We start from the raw sequence: 20,608 nt of genomic DNA on the forward strand, positions 1-20,608 counted from the left end.
AAGTCATACCTGTACTTTAAAAAAAAAAAAAAATCAAGATTTCTACCCCTTTGATTCATTTTTAGTCATATTGTAATCTCAAACATTTAAGGAGAGGATGAAATTTTTCTCTCTAAAGGTGATAAGATGCTGGCCTGTAAACATTTCCACATCCTTAAATCTTTAATAGCAGATAAATATCATTTTTTCTCACCAATTCCCTATTGATGGACAGAGGTTATTTTCAATTTTTCCTCTTTAGAGATTGCCAAGATGAACATTCCTGGAGCCAAATTTTGTGCACATTTGTTTTGTCCTTTGAAGGGAATTACTGCGTCCAAGCACAGAACACATCAAGGCTTTTGAAAAGATGTCCCCAGACTGTCCTCCAAAAAGATTTAACCCGCTGGTCCTCCACCAGCAGGTAGTTCACTTTGCCACAATATAAACCAACTACATTTTTGTTGCCCCCCCTTTTTTTTCTAAGCAAAGACCTATTTTCTTCCCTATTTGCATCAGGGAAATTAGAAAGTCTTCCTTCTTTTGTCACATGTCCAGTGAAGTCCCTGAATATCTAACTCATTTGTGTGAGAAATGGCAGGAACCTCAGTGGAAGGGGGTGTGGCTACTTTCCCCTCTACACTTGCACTCTGACCGGAGAGTGTGTGTTTATAAAACACAGCGTGGGGCCCTGGCTGGTGTGGCTCAATTGGGCATCATCCTGCAAAGTGAAAGGTCGCTGGTTTGATTCTTGGTCAGGGTGCATATGAGAGGCAAACCAATCAATGTTTCCCTCTTTTTCCTTCCTTTCCCTCCGCTCTAAAAAGGCATAAAATATAAAATAAAATAAAACAAAACATATGACCTAGAGCCTTGAAGACTGGGTTTCTGGAAGAATAACTTAATGATTTTGGCTGCTGTATCAGGAATGTTTCAGATTTGATTTCCTACTTCCCAGCCAGCAGGAGAAACACAAGCCTGCATTATGGAGGGAATGGGGAAGAGGCCAAGAGGACCGCAGCCCTCTTTACATTTAAAGTTCTCTTCGGTGGCAGAGCACTGCTGCTCAGAGACTCCGCGTCCCGCTTGAATCAGGGATGAGCTCTAAGCCCAAGGCTCCTCCTGCCTGTAGCTCCACGGCCAGGACTAGGGGCTGAATGAGCACCAGGCGGTGGAACTGAGCCACCCTCCGCCGGCGCCGCCGGCCCTGCCAGCCCACACTTGATCCCCGGAGACCTGAGAAGAGCCAGCTCCCTTCCCTGTCAGGCCTCACACCCTGAGCCTCAAGGCATGGTCGTTCCCAGGGGCCCCACGACGGCAGCGCCGCAGAGGGAGTGCGGGGCACGGCTCCCCCGGTCGGGTGCAGCCTCTGAGCGCCCTGGCTGCCCGGCAGCCTCCCGGGAGGCGCTCACTGGGCTTGTACTCCGGGTGTTCCCTTCTCTACACGCTGTGCATAGCTCTGCAGTCCCATGGCCTAGACCTCAAAGAAAATAAATACGTGAGAGGTTACAGTTATGCTGGATTTTTAAATCTTACAAGCATTTATTACCCCAAATAATATAATTATTAGGTATGCTAAAGGTAGGCAGCATCAATTTTTGATTCTCAGGCAAAAGACATTTGAAAAAAACTCACCAGAAAAATATATCTCTGTGGACTTTTGCCTGTTCCAAAGGCGACTGGCTGGACAGGCTGCTGAGGAACACGGTGACTCCCATTTCCGTGGAAATGCGCTCCCAGGCTGAGCCCTCGCTCAGTCAGCAGGGGGCAGAAGAGGCCCACGGGAGACCCAGGCTGGTGCAGTACCCGCCCCCACAGGCTTTTCTACCACAGTGTCATTTTCAGGTCTCAGCTAAAAGTGGCAGACCAGTTGGGACCGGCAACAAGGGGCAGCTTGAACTGAAAAGAACCTGTTTTCACTGCTTGTTTTATGAACTCAAAATGTTTTTTTCTGGCAAGCTACTGAGTTTGCAATGCAATTTCCACCTCTGAGATCAGATCCTGAGTTTTGGGGGATGAAGTAAACTACTTGTGAGTTGGGGGATGAGAGAAACAGTCTGGTCTCAGATCCCTGCCCACCCCCCACCTCATGTGGACAAAGGTCCCCTACTCTTACTTTCCACTAAAAGCAAATAGGAAATGATGAGACCCAAATTACGCACACATGAGTCCTCCAGTGGGGCAATCAGGTGGAGAAAAAGGATCCTGTTTGGCTCAAATTATGGGGTTAAGGTAGAGATTACAAAAACAAAAATGATCACTATTTTAGCTCTATAAAGTACAAATTTACTTTTCATGCATGAAAAGGAAACCACATGCTTCCTGCCTGACTCACCTTATACTACTGGGGAAAGGGATGGGTTGGGGGAGGGGCCTGGCCTCATGGGAGTCCCCGAAGGGCCCGGAGACCAGTCTTTCCTGACATCCAGAGCCACGCTGCCTGAGGCAAAGGAGATGGAGGCATATCTGCTGCCAGCCCAGGGTCTGTGCTGGCCCTCTGGGTCCCCACAAGAACCAATGATATGCGCGTGAAGAATTAAACCACCCAGAGGGTAACAAGTCCCAGCTCCGGTTTGGACCCCAGCCACACGTGGGATTGCCAACAGCCTGTAGGTGGGCCAAAGCAGGCACGAGGCAAGGGGCGGACGTAAGTCAGTACCTTCATTTCACCTGGATGTGAGTGGCAGCTCCTGACCCCGGTGTGTTGGGAGGGCGGAGTGCAAGTTCTGCGAGGGGAACGGACCCTGGGGTCGCAGTGGCTGCCTGGGGACCAGCTCCGTGCTTGGGCGAGCTGGGACCCTGGCATGGGCAGCACGCAGCACCCGGAACAGTAGAGGATTGGGAAAAGGGAAAACGCTCATTCGCAGCGAAGGTGGCGGCAGGTAAGCAGAGGGCAGGCCCCGTGCAGCCCGGGAAAAGGGGCCTCTGGACAAACAGGAACACCTCGCAGAGAATCAAGGCGAGGGAGGCGACTGCTAGGCTCACACCATTTTGTCCAAGTGCGTGAATTTAAAGGAAATCCAGCCAGCAGCCCACGTCAGCACTGACCTCCGGCTCCTCCCTCTAGGGGGCACTCTGGCCCCGCGGAACAGGGAGGCTCCCCCAGCCCGGGGCGCAGCTTCGGCAGGGGCAGGTAGCCGCGTGCTGGCTACCGGTGTAAACATTCACAGCATTCCCAGAGAAGGCAGCGGCGGCCTGCCGCCAGCGGGCAGCCCGTGAGGCGCCGGTCTGAGGTACGGAAGAAAAGGGTCACCCAGTCTTTCTTCTCAGCGTGTACGAGGAACATCGCAAAGGGGAGTGTGAGGTTTTCAAGGTTTCTGGGCCTGTCACTTAGGTCAGAATTGCTGCTGCTGAGGCCCGAGGCACCTTGATGACCAGGAGGAAACTGGCAGCGGGCTCCTCGCCCTGCTCCTCCGGGTCGTGCTGAGGGCGGGAGCTGGGAACCAGCGCTCCCCGAGGACTCCCAGTCACGGCAGCTGCCACAGCAGGGCGTCTCCTCCCGGGAACCTCGGCTGGACAGACGGCTCTTTGCCTTGGCTACAGAAGCAAAAGGAAACATTTACCTAGACAGGTGTTCCCTCTAATCTGTGAGCCGGGAGCGACGCTGCGGGCAGCAGTCCGGCTCAGTGAGGCGGGGAGCGAGGACGTGTTCAGGAGAAGCCGGCTGGCTCCGCGGGCCTGGGGTCCGGGCTAAGAGCGCCTTGGCTTCACCCTGCCTCGCCTTCCCTGAGGAGGCCGCCAAGTGCAGGCACCCTGAGGCCCTTGCTCGGTGTCCATCCTGGGGGCCGGGGGCCCTGCTCAGTCACAGCAGCTCCTGCTCATCGTCCTCGGAGCCAGAGGGGCCCTGGCGCACCTCTTCGTACCACTTGTTGGTGAGGGTTTTCATCTGTATGCGCCCATGGTGCAGGTCCTGAGGCAGGAGACACAACCAAGTCGGGCGGGTCAGGGTCGAGGAAGGGAAAGGAGCTGCTTTGTACCTTGTGCAGGGGATGGGAGGCAAGGCCCAGGGCCATGGCAGTTTCAAAGTGTTAAGTCAGCGGGGAGTGTTCTTTGTGGGGGCAGAGATAACAGGAGGTGTCACTCAGAAAGGAGAGGAGGAGGTGGCAGGATGTTAGAAACCATGGCTCCAGAATCAGATGCTCTTGGGCTCTCCTCTCTGCTTTGCCTCACACTGGCTGGGTGACCTCAGGGGGCTACCTTACCTCTCTGGGCCTCAGCCCCCCCAGCTGTCAGAGAGTGAGAACAGCTGCATCTGCTGCGTGGATTGTTGGGAGGATGGACCGAAGCTACTGTGAACATGGTTTGGTGCGGCTTGTGGTAAGAACTCACACACCACATCGGGGTTGCTGGCGCGGGGAACAGGGCTCGGCGACAAAGAGGCGGCAGCTAGAAGAACCCCACCCCACCCTGAGGGCCTGCAAGGGCCTGCAAGGGCAGGGTGACTGGTTCAGCAAAGCAGGCCCAAGCTGGCCCTATGAGGCTGCCTCCGGGTCTGTCACCCAGAGGCCAGCAGTGCCCGGAAGGATGGAACAAGAGCCTGGAGCCTTGGGCCATTGCCTGCAGCCCCAGCATGTCTGAAATTCCTCAGCTCAGATTCAGTAGCTGATCAATGTCCCCAGTCTATCATCCAGGAAAAGCAAACTGTGTTAACGAGTCTATTATTAAACTAGCACTAAATCCGGCAGCGAAGGAAAAACAGCAGATGCACCCTGGGAAGGAGAGCCAAGCAGGAGGTGGCGCCGGCCTCCCCGCCCCAACACAGCACGTGGGCCTTCCCTCCCGCTCCCCGTGGCCAGTGCTGGTTCTGAGGGAGGAAGGCAAGGGACCCCCGGTCGCGGGGCGCTGGCCTGTGTCCCACCTCCTGGGTCAGCCGACGCGTGAAGAAGGGGTTCAGGTACTTGGCGTCCAGCCACAGGAAGCCTTTGAGGTCCTGCCGTCTGATGTAGTGGGCTTCGTACTCCTCCTCGGTGAGCTCCGACAAGTGCTCCGACTCCACGGTGTTGCCCTGCGGGGAAGGGAGGCAGGTGAGGGCCGGCAGATGGGCTGCCATCTTCCTGGAAACCCCCGTGCCACCCAGCCTACCCAGCAGCCCTTCACCACTGGTCACTAGTGTCCCCAACCCCAACTGCACTTTCGAATCCATGCAGTGTGTCTATGGGCAGCAAGGGGCTTCCTGGGAGCATGTGAGGAGGCTGGAGGTTTGTGAAAACACACAGATACCCAGGGATAAATCAGAATTGTGAGTAACTTAGAAGTTCTAGGCCCAGGCTGGGCTTGGTTTGCAAGCTTCCAGGAGGTTTTCACGTGTAGGTCAGCACTGGGGAGTGGGAGGGAAAGGGCAGTGGGGGGAAGGAGACACACGGACATAATCCCAGCGGGAGACAGGCAGGCAGGAAGAGGACGACCGCAGGTGGCGTGGCAGGCCTGGAGGGCAAGCGGGCCCCAGGCTCCCCGGAGCTGCTGAGCCCCCGCCAGGCCTCTGCAGGGCGGCCGCGCAGGACCTGAGCACGGGGCCTGCCGCTCCGCCGCAGGGGCTGCCCGGCCCCACGGCTGGCTCACTGGGCCCCCGCCGGTCCGAAGGGCTAGTGAATCCACGGAGAGCGGGGCCCACTTGCAGAGTCCCTGATTCAGGAGCTCTGGGATGGGACCCAAGAATTTGAATTCCTAACAATTTCCTAGGGACACTGCTGGTCAGGGACCACCGGTGGAGACCGTGGCAGTTACGAGTGAAGGCTCTGGACTCTGTGTGACTGGGCCTGTCTGTGCCTCGGCGACCTCATTTGCAAAAGGAGCATGACAAGAGTCTCTGCTTCCTGCAGGTCATCGGGAGACCTGACAGTCCGAGGAGACTCGAGCGCTGTGCCTGTGCCACGGGACATTCCCTGAGCAGCACGTGCTCCCTCGGAGCAAACACCCTGCTTCCACTGGGGCCTAGGGGGACGGTTCACCAAGTGTGGCCACAGGGTCAGCACCTGGCAACCGGTTAGACCTGCACATGCTCTCTAGCCCCTCCCCTGACCCGTGGGACCCCGGAGTCCCGCACTGAATCTGACGCCCGCCAAGCAGTTCTGGACCTGCACTAGAACTTTTGGGGAAATCAAAGCTGGGGGGTGGGGATAGGGGTGAGGGTGAGGGGCAGGGCCGCTGAGAGGGAGGAAGGCTGAGGCTGCCCAGATCGAGGCCCTCTGAAGGTTTCTTCCCAGCAGCGCAGCCCAGACCAGGGCTTTCCATGTGAGAAGTGGGCACATCCACTTGCGCTCTCTCCTGGCTGAGGATTTCTGTGCCATCTGTGACCAAAGATGCTGATGGCCTCGAATGAGGCAACTACAAAAAGATGCATTTACGGAAATTCGGGTGTGTGTGTGTGGAGAGGAGGCAAGGGAAGTGGCACAGAAAGGCGGGAGGAGAGGCCAGGGCGGCCTCTGCCCCTGTTGAGAGCCTGGCTCGGCACACGGGACAGGGAAGGCAAGCCCACAGCAGACGCGGGAGGGCGGCCCCTGGCAGGAGCAGCTGCACGCAGGAGCGTGGCCCGGAGGCAGAGGTGGGCAGGGGAGAGGGGCCTCGGGCCCACTGCAGCCTGGCCCTGGCACCTCGGTCCCCAGTCGGGCCCTTGTCTGGCCGCGGTGCAGGGCCCTCTCTCAGGGTCCTCGGAGCCACCTCCCCGCCTCAGGCCCCAGCAGGCGGCTTTCGGTAAGCATTGGAAAGGGCGTGGTTTTGATACCTTCCAGTCCTGGGCTCTGATGGGGTGGTACAGTCACTGGCAGGGGAGGAGTGTTGCTAGGAGAGCCGGACACAGGCCCACACTCTCTGTTCACTGCCTCCGAGGCTTCATCAGGCCACAAGGCTGACAGACAAGCCGCCCAAGAGCTACGCTTCAGAACCTTAGTCCAGCCTCCGCGTCAGCTTGGGCAACAGCACGTGTGCGTGTGTGCGTGCTGAGCATCCTCAAATTGAGTCTCATTTCCCCATTTCCTGGCAGTCAGTGGGGACCAACCCTTTGCCATGCACCCTCCCGCCCCCCACCCAACACTGACCATCTTCTCTGTCTTGCTGAGGTTGACATCCTTCCTGTTGCGGCGACGCGCCTTGGCGTCCTCGATGTCCATGAGGCGGATGAGGGGCATGGTACTGCCGCCCAGCAGCAGGATGGTGAAGAGCACGATGATGATCGTGGTGGTGCCGATGAGCTGCCGCTTCTCCATGGGCTCCAGGTCCAGGTGCAGACTCAGGGCGTAGGGGATGGCGCCCCGCAGGCCTGGGGGCAGCGAAGGGCGTGAGGGGGAGGGCCGCACCACCCCGACCCGGTTCTCTGGGGACCTGGGGACAGCCCAGCAGCATGGCCAGCTGAACACCGCACCCCACTGCGCTGGACAGGACGAAGGTCCCGGGAGGCTCCGAGGTGGGAGAAGAGCAGGCCAGAGAGAAGTGGGGCCCGACAGGAGCTCACCTCCGACCTCACGTCACAGGCTGGTTGAGAAGATCAAAGGAGCTGCCCTGTCCAGGCTGTGAAGCACAGTGTGTGCATGTGTGTTTATCAAGCCCAACTCTTGGATTTTAGAAATACGACGACTGGTGCAGGCCGAGTGGCCCTCCCTGGGTGCGAGCCCTCCCTGGGTGCGAGCCCTCCCTGGGCGCAAACCCTACCTGGGCGCGAGCCCTCCCTCGGTGCGAGCCCTCCCTGGGTGCGAGCCCTCCCTGGGTGCGAGCCCTCCCTGGGTACGAATGCTTCTTGGGTGCAAGCCCTCCCTTGGTACGAACCCTCCGTGGGTGCGAGCCCTCCCTGGGTGCGAGCCCTCCCTGGGTGCAAACCCTCCTTAGGTGCGAGCCCTCCCTGGGTGTGAACCCTCCCTGGGTGCGAGGCCTCCCTGGGTGCGAGCCCTCCTTAGGTATGAACCCTCCCTGGGTGCGAGGCCTCCCTGGGTGTGAGCCAGGTCCTGCGCTAAGTGCTCTGAGCACGTGATCTCACTTGCTCTTCCCAGGAAACCATAAAGCAGGTCTCACTACCCCCACCATCTACACAGGAGGAACCGAGACCGAGAGACTAGTGCCCTGCCAGGGCCGCACGGCTTCACAGGCAAGAGCACAGAAAGCAGTTTGCCCAGCGCCCCCTGCAAAGCTCCTGACAGTGCCGACAGGCTTGGGGACCCGAATGGTTTCTGGCTCACAAGACAACACTTGTTTTGAAAGGGCTCTGGCCACGTGTGCCCTCTACATGGTGTGTGCCTTCGTAAGCAGCATCTGCCCCTCACTGTTCATTCAAGACTGGACTCACCACTAAACCACATGATGAACATCATCTTCGGTGTGATTTTATGATCACGGAAGAAATTCAGAAGGTAGGAAAGAGGGAAAATGTTCACCGCTCTGCCGAACAGTACAAGCACCTGTTAAAGCAACACACAGTCTTAAGACAGAAACCTCTGCTCCTTAGAGGTGAGGCTTGCTGAAGCTCACACAGGCCTTGGAGCGCACCCACGACAAGCACAGCATTCCCCTCGGTTATAAAAGGCGTGAGTGACACAACGCCACCCAGAACCCAGGTGGGTGTGCTGTCCTTCCTGCCTGGTTCCCGCCTGTCTGGGAACAGATAAAGCCTTGTTCGTTACCTCTCAGCAGTCAGAAGGACAGGACTAGCAAGGTCTCAGCACTGGCTTTACTAAGGACAGAAGAACAGAACAGAATGCCAGGAGGCCACGCAGAAGTACCCAGAGATTAATTTAAGGGCAGTCTGACTCCAAAGGTGCTCTGCCATGGGACAGGGCTGTGCTAATCATTCCCAAAGGGCTAGCCCTGGAGGGCCAGACAAGGCATTCCTGCCCCTCCTGTGGGGGCCTACTCCTCAGGGGAGGGAAGAAAGACTGAGGAGGGCACCTGTACACACAAACGCAGCTCCCTGAGCAAGAGGAACACGTGGCAGGTTCTAAAAGGAGGTCACACAACCCGGCCAGCGGCTTGCCATGGTTTTTGGTTCCTGACCATCTCCAAAAGCATGTTCGTCTTAACGAAATACAGCTTTATGTAAAGTTTAAATCTTTTCTAAGTGGGTACTTAGTCCTTAGACCTACTTATTAATTTACTTCTATTTTTTAATTCAAAAAAGATAAATACACAAGTACACTCCATAAGCTCTAAGTTTATCCTTTTAACCAGCACGAGTTGAGTGTGCTTTGGAGCACGTGCCTTGGATGGTCAAGTTAATGATGGCTCCCAGTCATCTAACATTTATGTGCCAGACAATGGGCTAAGCATTTTCTATGCATTATCTGGTTAAATTTAGACCCCTGCAATGGTCTTTGAGGTGGGTGGCCCTGTCTCCACTTTAGAGACAAGGAACTGGAGACACAGAGGGGTTAAGTAGCTGGCCCACGTGAACCCAGGCAGGTCGTGGAGGAGCCAAGTCTCAAACCTGGTTCAGCCCCTGAAGCCTGTGCCCTTGACCACTTGGGCCCGTGTAGGGTAATCAATCCGCCTACAGAGCATGGGCCGCCCCAGGAGTGGCGGGGCCAGCCTGTGTGCTCGGGGCAAACCGAGTCGCCACTCTAGGCCCTCTTCTCTCCCTCCTTCCCTCCCACCCACGGTCAACACGGTCTCGTTTTCACCCGCCGGCATCCAGTCTTCCATTCCTACGCTTGCGTTTCGGGTCTGACCAAAAGTCGCCCCTTTTACCCAGTTCCCACACTAAAGACTATTATACTTTCTGAAAGGACTTGCTGCTGTCCTCTTGTCCTGAAGCCTGAATTCGGAGGACAGCAGTGACAAAGCCACGTGCTCTTGCTGACAGAGGTGGAAGCCTCCAGGTGGCAGGCAGAGCCATCTTTCTCCCTAGGGTCCCTTATCTTCTCTGTGTCTCAGGTGCCCCGCAGGCCAAAGAGGAAGGCCCCCCCGGTTTGCACCAGGTGGGCGACTGTGCAAAATAAAAAGTGCACCTCTCAGTAGCTGTGTTTTATTACATGGAGTTTGTATTAACAGTTAACTGGAGATGAATGACGATAATTCAACAATAAAAAAGTGTACTTCTTAAGTGCCGTAAAGTAACATAGAATCTAAAAAGACAACAAAAAGATCCAGTTGGGGATGGAGTATGGGTCCGCAGCAGGGCCCACGGGAGATGCAGAGCACAGACAGGCGACCAGGCCCACCAGGCTCAATACCCAAACAGTTAGCGGCCATTCATGTCACTCTGACCAGATGCCTGAGGGAGCTGGGCCTTTCTCTTAGGTGTGAAACTTTCATTTTCCTTACAAGCATCTGATTCTACTGCAAACGATTAAGCTTCTCCTTTCCTTTTTAAGAGGTGCATTTTAACTTGTCTCCTCCTGCCGCCCCCAGTGCAATGACAACAGTTTCCCGAACCTTCCTGGTGGTAAAAAACACCTGGGGTGAGCGCCCTGGATAGAGCTCAGGGGAGCTAAGGGCCCGGTCATCTTTCCTTGACACAAGTGTCCAAGGTCATGCTTATGAATGGACACACCCGAGCAGAACCGCAGTAAGCAATACACGCATTATAAACTACTCAGAAAACCCAGAGAAGGAAAAGAATCATCCCCAGTTCTACAAGCACTGGGAACAGTTGCTAAATTTCCTTTACATATATTCTTTTTTCTCTGCATAATGTTTTTACGTGGTTATGCTCAATTACATATTCAGTTCTGCAATCTGCTTTTACCACCTAACATGAAAATACATAAGCTTGTATTTTTAAAAGAGGACCATAACATTCATGGTCATTTTAAATTTTAAAAGAAGCCAAAACCCTTTTCTGGGGATATTCATTCATTTAATTTCATCCCTTTACTGTATGTTTGTGATTTTTTAACAAAAGAAACTTTAAACAAAAGAGTCTATGTAGCTGTTGACTTTGAACAGTTAACAGTTACATAAATGAATCCAGAACATGGGGTTATTAAGCTATGAGTACGTAATTAAATAAAAAAATAAGGAAAATACTTACTATGCACCAGACGACAAAGGAAATTTCAAACTTGTGAGGGAAACTAAAAATGGACAGGCCAAGAAATGCAAACACACATGTTTCTGAAACAAACCAAAGAATGGATTATTCAGCCCCAACTACTTCTTCCAATACAGTACTAAGCTGTTAAACAAACAAATGTTCACAAGTCAGTCAGAATCCAATATAAAATTTTGCTTATTTTCTGGAACATCCTGCAACCAATACCTGGTGAAACTTGTCCTACGATTCTCTCATTCTTTTCTATCACACAAGCAGCATGTGCTTGATGCTCACAATCTCCTAATTTAATGAGGCAACTGTCAAATACTCATGCAAATTAGCACTCAGTCCATTTGCTGAGCACTGATTAGCAAGGATCCCAACTGCCGGCAAAGTGGCAAAAATTCCAAGCCAGTGGCTGCAGGTGCCACATGGTTAGCATGAAAGGGCCCTCTGTTGTCTTCCTTGCCAGAGCAGACCAAGCCAAGTGACTGACCTCCTGTACTTAATGCCACCGCAGGTTTAGAAGATGGCTCACTCCCTGCAGGGTTTGCAGGAAGAGATACATTTCTGGCCCTTGGCTTTACTCCACAAGTCAGAGCTGAACACTGATGCTTGTACAAGCAGTTGAGGTGTTATCATAAGGAAAAGCACCTTATACGTTTCCGGCACTAGATCCCTGCTTAAACTGTGACATCCCCCCGAACAGCTTCATCACCAGGGAGAAAAGACTATTTTAAAATAGTTGAACATCATAATACAGGGAGGCTGTTTTAAAAACAGTCTGGTCCTGTTTTTTCCTTCAAATGTGTATCCTTTTAAAACAAGTCACAAGCTGGACAGTAGATCCACTCCTCTCCCCCTTGAACTTTTTTCAGATCCATTAAATAGTATTTGTGATCTTTTCAAACCAGTACATTTAGAACACACTGCAATCTATGTTATGCTTTTCTTTGCCAGCATAAATCCTATACAGGGTGAGGCAAAAGTAGGTTTACATGAAACAGTTTTTTCTTGTATTATTATTTATTATTGTATTATTTTTCCATATGAACAATTGTAAACCTATTTTTGTCCAACCTTGTATGAGTATGTCATGATTAATGAATCCTTGGTTGATGCTTATTTTGACTGTTTCTATTTCTAATACCACAAACTACAACAAGCATCATAATTTTGCACAGGCAAAATCGCTGGTGGTAGAATTGTGGGTCAAAGAGCATGTGCCTTTTAAATTCAGAAATGCTGCGCAAGACTCTCCAAGAAATGGCATCAACAGACACGCCCATCAACAGGGCCTGTTTTCTATACACCTGTGTTGGAAGTGGATGTTATCAAACTTAAAATGCACTGATCTGACGGGTACCAAGCAGAATTTGATGGAGTTTTGCCTTATATCCTTTAACTGAGAGCCAAGGTCAGGGTCTTTAGCCATGACTTCCCAAGAGGGGCACTGTGGAAAAATTACCCACGGGAACACAAGAGACAGACCCGGCTTCAGTCACTTCTGAGCCATTCGCCTGTGGACAAGTCATTTGACGTGTTGACACATAAGCCTCCTCACCCATGGAATGACGTCCCTGCACAGCCTGCCCCTGCCCTCTAGCATGGGACAGTGTGGGACTCATGCTTCAAACTGAGACCAGCCCCGCTGAAATACTGGGGAGACGCCGATGGTGGCAGCTCGGGCACCAGTGCGAAGGGACAGTGCGAGAGCGGCTCCTTCACTCTCGAGTGTAAACTAGGGAGGAGGTACGTGTGGGGGGGGCAGCCACCCTGGTGTGCCCCAGCTCCCAGCTTGGGGAGGCATAACATCAGTACCTCCCCAAGTTATGTCTTTCAGGGGTCCCGTGGACCAGTTTGGGAATGCTGCAACTGTATTTCTCTCGGAAATTCACAATGCACGCTAGCTGAAAGGTCTTGCAGTTCAGGAACATGTTAAACTTTCCTTACCCCAAACTCTTGTTTTTGACCATGGAGTCTTTATTCACCTAACTCTCATCAATATCAGTTCCAAAGAGAACATTTTTGGAAATGTCACTTTAATACATTAAAATGCATGAGCCTCAAATGTTCATAATTAATAGTTCTCATTATTTTTGGTTTTAAAATTGTAGGCATGAAATATTCCATTTATTAGACATTAGGTTTACTTTATGGACTCCTGAAAGCCAGAGTTAACAAACAGAAGATGAGGGAGTGTATTTTCTGGCTCTGAGGGGTCCTACTGCCTCTTCTGCCAGGACGAATCTCACCTCCTAAAACAGTGCTAAGAGGAACAATCAGCTGTGGGCAGGCCCGCACCAGACCCCTGAGCAGCAGAACTCACCGCACAAGAAGGCCACGGTCCGGAGGGTTTGCTGCATGAGGATCTGGGTGACCGGGGACAGGTTATGGTGCGTGTAGTGGGACATCACGATGCCTGAGAACAGGATGGCCATGATGCCTGCAGAGGGACAAGGGGGCAAAGCGCCCCGACATGAGGAGAGCGGAAGAGCACCTACCACATGACTCACAAATAACATGCCACACACTTCCTACAAGTCCCTGGAGCCTATAATATTAGGTTATAATATCAGGGGGGAAAAAAAGATAGAAAGAAAATATTACCTGAGGTCCCCCAGAGGCTATAGAGAAATGCTAAAGGCCCCCTGTCTGGGAGCTGCGTCACTGGAGGGCAGACTTGGGCCAAGTCCCCTGCCTCGCACTCCCCCAAGCGTCAGCTTTCTCGTCGGGACAGCAGGGCGACAACACCTACTCCTGAGCTGTTAGAAGGGTTGTGAAGACTAGCCAAGCAGAGTGCTCATCACAGGACAGGTGTGGGATGTCACTATCATCCAAAGACAGAAGGAGGGCAGATGGGCCCCGCCGGGACAGAAAGTGTAAGAATGTGGGTAGATTTTAATTTACTTTTTAATACTTCCCTTAGTTTTGAGTTTCCCTGCAATCACCATGAAATACTCATAATATAGAGAGGGGTGTAAGAACATGCAGGGCCTTTTCCGTAAAGCTCTCCCCGAGAGTCCACAACTTTTGCCGTTTGCTGAGGTTTCCGTCTCCATGCTGGGCCGCTGCCCCCATCGCTGCTGAAGTACTTTACGCAGGTGTCCTCTCAGCGCCTCCCTGTCTACAGTCTCTATTTCATGCAAGGAAGCTGTGGCACTTTTTATAACATTGCTAAATAAGCAAAAATATATGAACTGCAAGTTAGACTTTGTAAGCAAAATGTTAACCCCTTCTGTTGCTTTGTAGAAACATTACTTGTGAACTTTCCATTTATAAAAGGATGAAAATTCACAGAACTGTATCGGAGATATTTCAGCGGCTAAGCTTGCTGTATAAACAATATTAAGATGTAGGAAGACCCTACTCTTTCGCCCAAAAGGCATTTGCTGGCCCGAGTGATGGCAGAGGCTGGAACGTTTTATCTCAGCAAACAGCACATTCTTTGCTCTGTCATTTTCCCATGCGGTGGAGGCTGGGCAGGGACATCCCCGCAATGCTGCCCACGAGCCACACTGCCGAGGCAGGGGAAGGGGAAGCAGCAGGCAAGAGGCCTCTGCACTTGCTGCTGCAGAGCACCGAGAAGACTCTAGCTCAAGAGCCACCCGGAACCACTGTGCCGCGAGAAGAAACACACACACACACGACAACAAGCCTTTGGTGGCTCTCTCCTATGTTCCGGCAGGCGACCACCCCGAGAGCTGACCCTTCCTGACCCTGCAACAAACCATCAGGAGGTAAAGCAGAGGGAGCTGGCAGAGGAGAGAGGACCCAGGTCTGGAGCTCAGTGGACGCTGGAGGAGGAGAACAGGGCAGGACAGACTTCTGTTCTTATGCACTTGGCCTTGTGCACCGCAGGCCAATGCGGACAGGTGCTGGTGCCTGGGCTTTCAGGGACTTTGTTTCGCCAGCCTGGTTTGAGAAGGGTTAGCCATTCACGGGCAAAGCTGAGACTTCGGGGTTCTTACCTTGAAGTAAAAGTCACCCAAGAAGAGCTTGTGTCCCGTTTAAGTTGTGACACGAATGGCCTTCTACCCATACTGCTGTCCTTGCCCATAGAGACACCGTGTCACAGCCCATGGGAATCCTGACATTAAACAAGCACTCCAGAAAACAGGGGCCAGACAATAAAAGTAAAAACAAAGAATGGGTGAGCGGCCCGTGGGCGAAGAAGGCACAAACAAGCCCATCTACAAAGGGCGGCCCTGTGCATGGGGCCTCGGGCTGACTGGCCTTCCTTCTGGTTTTCTGAGAGATGCCAGATGTGGTTTATTTTTGTTTGTTTTTAAGATTTTATTTATTTACTTTTAGAGAGAGGAAAAGAGAGGGAGAGAAACATCAATGTACACGAGATACATTAATTGGTTGCCTCTCCCATGCCCCCAACTGGGGACCTGGCCTGCAACCCAGGTACCTGCCTTAGACTGGGAATCAAACCAGCAAAACCTTTCCGTTCACACCGGCGCTCAATCCACTGAGCCCCACCAGCCAGGGCCAGATACCTGTTTCTTATAGGAAATCTGCTAACGTAATGATGTAACTAATTCAAATGTTTAAAATTTTTCTGTATAAATAAACTCATCTGGGAGCTGAATTTATTGATGGCAACTAATTCAAATGTTTAAAAATGTTTTGTGTGTAGATAAACAAGCTCTATCTGGGGGATGCAATTAGACCACATGAAAATGGGCCTCTGGCCAAGCCCCCACCTTTACCCCGGGCCAGTGTGGGGTCAGGGTATCTCTGAGTTCTAGCGGCTGAAGGAAAGAGTCATGGTCAGCAGTGGGTGCAAAAGCCTGAGGGGCTGCTCAAGTGTCTGCCTTCTGTGTCCTCCCTAAGCCAAAGGTGGCTTCTCCGTCCCCCAGACCCCGCCCATCCTCTGTAGCTGCCACCTGCACAGGCTGTAAAAACACTGTCGGACGAAATGACGCAAGCAGGCCCACTCCTAGAGCTAAAAATGCCCGGTAAGGAAGACTTCCTGACACATTTCTTTTAGAAGGAAAACTCATTTAAGGAGGCAAATAGGAGTGTAGCAAGACGGTCAGCCTCTTGGAAGGGAGGAAGGAAGGGAGGAACTCCATTTCCAGTCTCAGCTAAACCCACTGTTTTGTATGTAATAAGGAATAAAGTGAAGGGATTCAAGTCCAAAGGCGGACACTGAAGGGCAGCATGGTGCAGTTCCACGGTATTGGATCTTCCTGCAGGTCAAATACAGTGTACGTCTTGAAGGCTGAGTCAAACCATAGTCAGTTTTCCTTGTTAATTACCCAGTACTAAATATATTTTGCTATAAAGTACCCAAGCTCAGAGGTATAAAGCAAGAGAAACTTCACCTGCCCAGAGGTTAACTACTATTAACAGTTTGATAGATTGCCAGTTCTTTCACTGTGCCATTATAAAGTTTATCTACCTTTAAAAAGTAATAAACAGGATCCAATTAGATATATGGCATGTATTTCTAGCACAGCGATTTTTCAAAGGCCCCCAAATGTGCCTTTGCGCAATTAGCAGACTCCCACCTCCTTCCCAGGCCTGTAGAACCCTCGGTGGGCCAAGGTCCTTGCCCCTCGGTCCCAGCCATGTGGCCTTCCTGCTCTTCTGGAGCCTGCCTAGCTCCCTCCCTCCTATCTGGGACCCTTAGCACCCACCGCTCCTGCTGCCAAACACCCTTCCCCAGGCCCACCCAGGGCTGGCTCCTTTCCTCCACCAGGTCTTGGCTCACAGCCACCCCCTCAAGGAGCCCTTCCAACCCGTCTCGTGATGCTTCCGCGCCCCCCCGCCCCGCCCACTGTCCACACGTTCCTCCTTCTTCGTATCATCTCTCACTGCCTGAGATGATGGTGTGTGTCTGCTCGTTCGTGCACTGCCTGTCTGCTGCAGGCGGGAGCTTGACCTTGTCTTGTTTATTATTGCAGCCCCAATACCAAGGACGGAGCTTGGCACACAGTGGGTATTTAATACTCACTGAATGGATGAATGAATGGTGACTTTCTTCAAATTTAGTAATATATTTTGGAGTGGCAGTACAAATAGGACAAAGTCATGTTTTAAGCGGCTGCCGGGTACGCCGCAGTGAGAACGGACCGAGACTGACTGAACCGGCCGAACACAGAGCTGCGCACAGCTTTTCTCCTGCAGGCCGCGCCGCAGAGGAATTCCTTGGACATGGGTCCGTGCACATGAGCGCCCTGTGATGCATTCTGTCATTGGCCAACACGTTCCCTACTTTTATAGAAAGTGTTATCTCCTGAAAGTTCCACCCTCTGTGACTCACCTCGACGGAGTGTGGCTCTGCCCCAGTTCCCCTCCTCAGCCCAGAGCTGGGCCACCTGGCAAGGGGCGGGGCTGCGCATCTTTGGCCCTTCAGAGCCAGAGGGCAAAGCAGCCCTCAAAACTGGCTTGAATGAAAAATAGAAATAGGTTGCGTTGATAGAATTAGAACAGAGACCCTGAGAATAGCTACTGCTTCCAAGTAATAATTAGGGAGACTATTTAATTTGCTGTTGAAACCAGGACACTTGTGAGTGACAGGGGGAGCTGTAAGTTTATCGTGATGGGACGAAGGGAGAAACCGCCCTAGTGATGTCGCGCGTCGATGCCGCTGTCAGGACCCTTACTTCTGTCTCTCCCTTCAGTGCTCCCCACAAGGCTGAGGGTGGCCCTTTTATTACATGAGGACGTGAATATGCTCAGAGTGGCTACGTCTCCTGTCTGAGGTTCCTCGGCTACTGCTGAGAGGTGGAGATGGGCTTCAAACCCAGGTCAGCCCACTGTGCTCTAAACACGTGACTTAGGTGGGAGACTGGCAGGGAGAGCATGCCCTGCTCAGTGGTCATGGGGACCACTGCCCATCAGTCCTTTGCGAGAGTCAGGAAGAGCAGAGCACAAAAGGGAAGGAGGAGAGAGCAAAACCCTCCCCTTTCCCGTTCATGCTCTTACAGGGGACGTGCACAACATGCCAGGGCCACCTCCCCTTCTCTGAAAACGGTGTGACAGAGGCCCCAACGGCCCCGACGTGGGCCACGTGTTCCCGGCGGGCCTGTGCTATCTTTGGCCCCACCCGGGTGACCTGCAGAGGTCCTCAAGGAAATGAAACCCCTACCGACAGAAAACACTGCCTCTCTGAAGAAAATACAAGAAAAATACCGCCTTGTTTTAATCACAAATTCCAAATGGATGTATAAAATATAGCCTTGCCATTGGGTACTTGATGTTCTCAGCTCAAGGGGTGGGAGCAACCTGGAAAAACAGAGGTAAAAATAGCAAGGCTAGAGCCAAATGACTCACGGGCAATGTTTATGTAAGCACCAAAATTCAGGAACCATAAGAGAAAAAACCTGATGCAGGTACTGGGATGAAACTTCCCAAAAAACTGGCTTGGGGTTTAAAAAAACAAAACAAAACAACAACAAAAAAGCCCGGACGTTTACAACGAGCTCTCCGGTGCCAATGGCCGGAGTCCTCTCTGCTTTCCCCTTGGCAAGGGCTGCGCACAGAGCACCCACATGCGGTTCCCGAAAGCCACCTGTGGGCAGAATGCGGCTCAAAGGGGACGCTGAAAACCGCTGGGGACTTCCACTTTGCCTGTGAAGAAATAATTGCTACCCAAACTGCTGTCCTGCCATAGACAACTAGAAAATCTGGAAAAAGATACTAAATAAAACTGTCTTCTGACAGTGGGTGCCGGGCAGGGTGGGACTGCGATTCCTGATAGAAGGGAAACAAACAAGGTGGCCAATCCTGCTCCAGGCCCCGGCCCAGGTCACTGCCTGGGCGTAGTTTCCCGGCTGAGGCTCAGAGAGGGGAACCCCAAGCCCAGCCCAGCGACCTGAGTCCGGCTGAGAAGAGGAGACAAAGGGCGGGAGGGGGACAACGCAGCTGGGATGCCGGCGAGGAGAAGCTATGCAGGTAACCGAAAGAGAGCTCCTGAGAGCTGGTCGAATCCTCTTGCATCTTGGACTGACACCGACCTGTGCACGCGCGGGTGAGCTTCCGAGAGGCTGGGAGAGAATCGCCGCAGAGGAACAGGCTGAGCACTTCCCGAAGCACGTGCAAGGCTGGGGACAGTTCGCGCTCCCACAGGCCAGAGTGAGCAACCTCGTAATACGCGGGACGTAAGGCAGAGTCCTTGCAGGGGCAGCGCGTCAGTTCCTAATGCTACCCTGGACCTTCTCTGACAAAGTTTAAAAGTCAACCTCAAAGGGGCTGATTCCAGGAAACTTAGATGGACAGCAGAAGAAAATCCCAAACTCTATGAAGAATGTACTAAAATCTAATAATCAACAACATAATCAAGTTCACAATGACTGGTATCCAGTCAAAAATTAGGCAGGCAAACAGCAGCAATATATGATGTATAAACAGGAAAAAATTAATCAATAGAAACAGACTAGAAAAGACAGAGATGATGGAATTAGCAAGCAAGGACATTAAAATAGCCATTATAACTATGTTCCATGTGCACCAGGATGTAGAGACAATGATGCATATGATACATGCAAAAACACGTTGTTGCTCAAAAACATGATGATAACTGAAAGACATAAGACACCAATAACCGATTACTACGTGACTTCACTCAGATGAAATTCTGGAAAAAGAAAACTAGTGACAGAATGCAGCTCTGTGGGCGCCAGGGCTTCGGGAGGAAGGACCTTCAGAACCCTTGTTCTCGGAAAGAGGCAACACCGAAGTGACGTTGTGATCGCTGCCACAGGATGGTCGGTAAAGTGGAAAGGCGACTGTGACAACCCTGAGGCCCCGGGCCCAGCCAGGTCTGAATCCACGTGTATCTCTGGGGGACCAGTAGATTCCCTTTGTAGCTTAAGCTCTTCTGAGTTATGACTGTCTCTTATGGTTGCAAGTGACCGGGCTGACATAACCTCTCTCGCCAGGCGGGACAGCACGCCACCACCCAGCACTTCAATGCTCTCGTTCACTTACCCGAGAGTGAGATTCCTTCCGCGAGCCCATAAGGAAGGTACGCAAAAATGATCATCATGCCGAACTCCAAGGAAGGCGTTTTCCTCAAGTCAATGTGCTTGAGCACGTAAATGACAGTTGTCAAGGAAAAAGAACCAAGGGACCGTTGATGGGAGACCTAGTGAAGTCACAAAATGGCTGCCTTCAAAAATACCTACGTGAAACACTGGATATAAAAGATTCTGGAACATTCCGAGGTAACAAATGAAAACCTGCCATCCTGGATTTATTTTTCTTTGCAGGGAGACTGTACTTTGAAGAAAGAGAATCTGACAAAACTAAGAGATGTAAATTCCTGAGACCAATGCTGGGGGGAAATTAAAATCAACCTGAGTCAGCTCATTTTAAAACGCTGACCTGGAAGGCTGGGAATGTGCCAGGGCAGGGGGAGGGGCAAGGCGGGGCTGCAGACGGACTGAGGACAGCCCACACTGCCAGGGCCCTTCCAGGGCCTCGTCCTCTTTCAGCTCCTCCTCCTCCATCAGGTAAGATGAACTAATGGGGTTTCTGGAACTCGGGTTCAATGCCCCACCGGAGGGCCACCTTTCCTATTCCCGAGGGCATCCAAACTCGTGCTCCCGGAAAAGGAGTCTCCTCTGTCTTCCAGCACCATGCCCATGCCCATGCCCATGCCCATGCCCTTGCCCATGCCCTTGCCCATGCCCATGCCCTTGCCCATGCCCATGCCCA

At 52.4% G+C, this 20,608-nt stretch overlaps 1 protein-coding gene across 3 annotated transcripts in view; it reads right to left on the reverse strand.

The window, feature by feature from the left end:
* Positions 1 to 1,731: 1,731 nt before the first annotated feature.
* Positions 1,732 to 20,608, reverse strand: part of SLC9A8 (solute carrier family 9 member A8) — a 59,792-nt gene continuing 40,915 nt past the window's right edge. For all 3 annotated transcript variants that reach the window (XM_054573612.1, XM_054573613.1, XM_054573611.1), the window contains exons 10-16: positions 19,880 to 19,985; positions 13,263 to 13,379; positions 10,931 to 11,013; positions 8,252 to 8,363; positions 7,014 to 7,234; positions 4,838 to 4,984; positions 1,732 to 3,889 (exon numbers count right to left, since the gene is read on the reverse strand). In XM_054573612.1, coding sequence (XP_054429587.1) covers positions 3,782 to 3,889; positions 4,838 to 4,984; positions 7,014 to 7,234; positions 8,252 to 8,363; positions 10,931 to 11,013; positions 13,263 to 13,379; positions 19,880 to 19,985 — 894 coding nt within the window. In that variant the 3' untranslated portion in view covers positions 1,732 to 3,781. The remainder of the gene's footprint in view (positions 3,890 to 4,837; positions 4,985 to 7,013; positions 7,235 to 8,251; positions 8,364 to 10,930; positions 11,014 to 13,262; positions 13,380 to 19,879; positions 19,986 to 20,608) is intronic.

The sequence above is a fragment of the Pteronotus mesoamericanus genome, unplaced genomic scaffold, assembly GCF_021234165.1.
Source record: "Pteronotus mesoamericanus isolate MK-2021 breed Mesoamerican mustached bat unplaced genomic scaffold, CSHL_Meso_final contig_25, whole genome shotgun sequence".
Taxonomy (NCBI): Eukaryota; Metazoa; Chordata; class Mammalia; order Chiroptera; family Mormoopidae; genus Pteronotus; species Pteronotus mesoamericanus.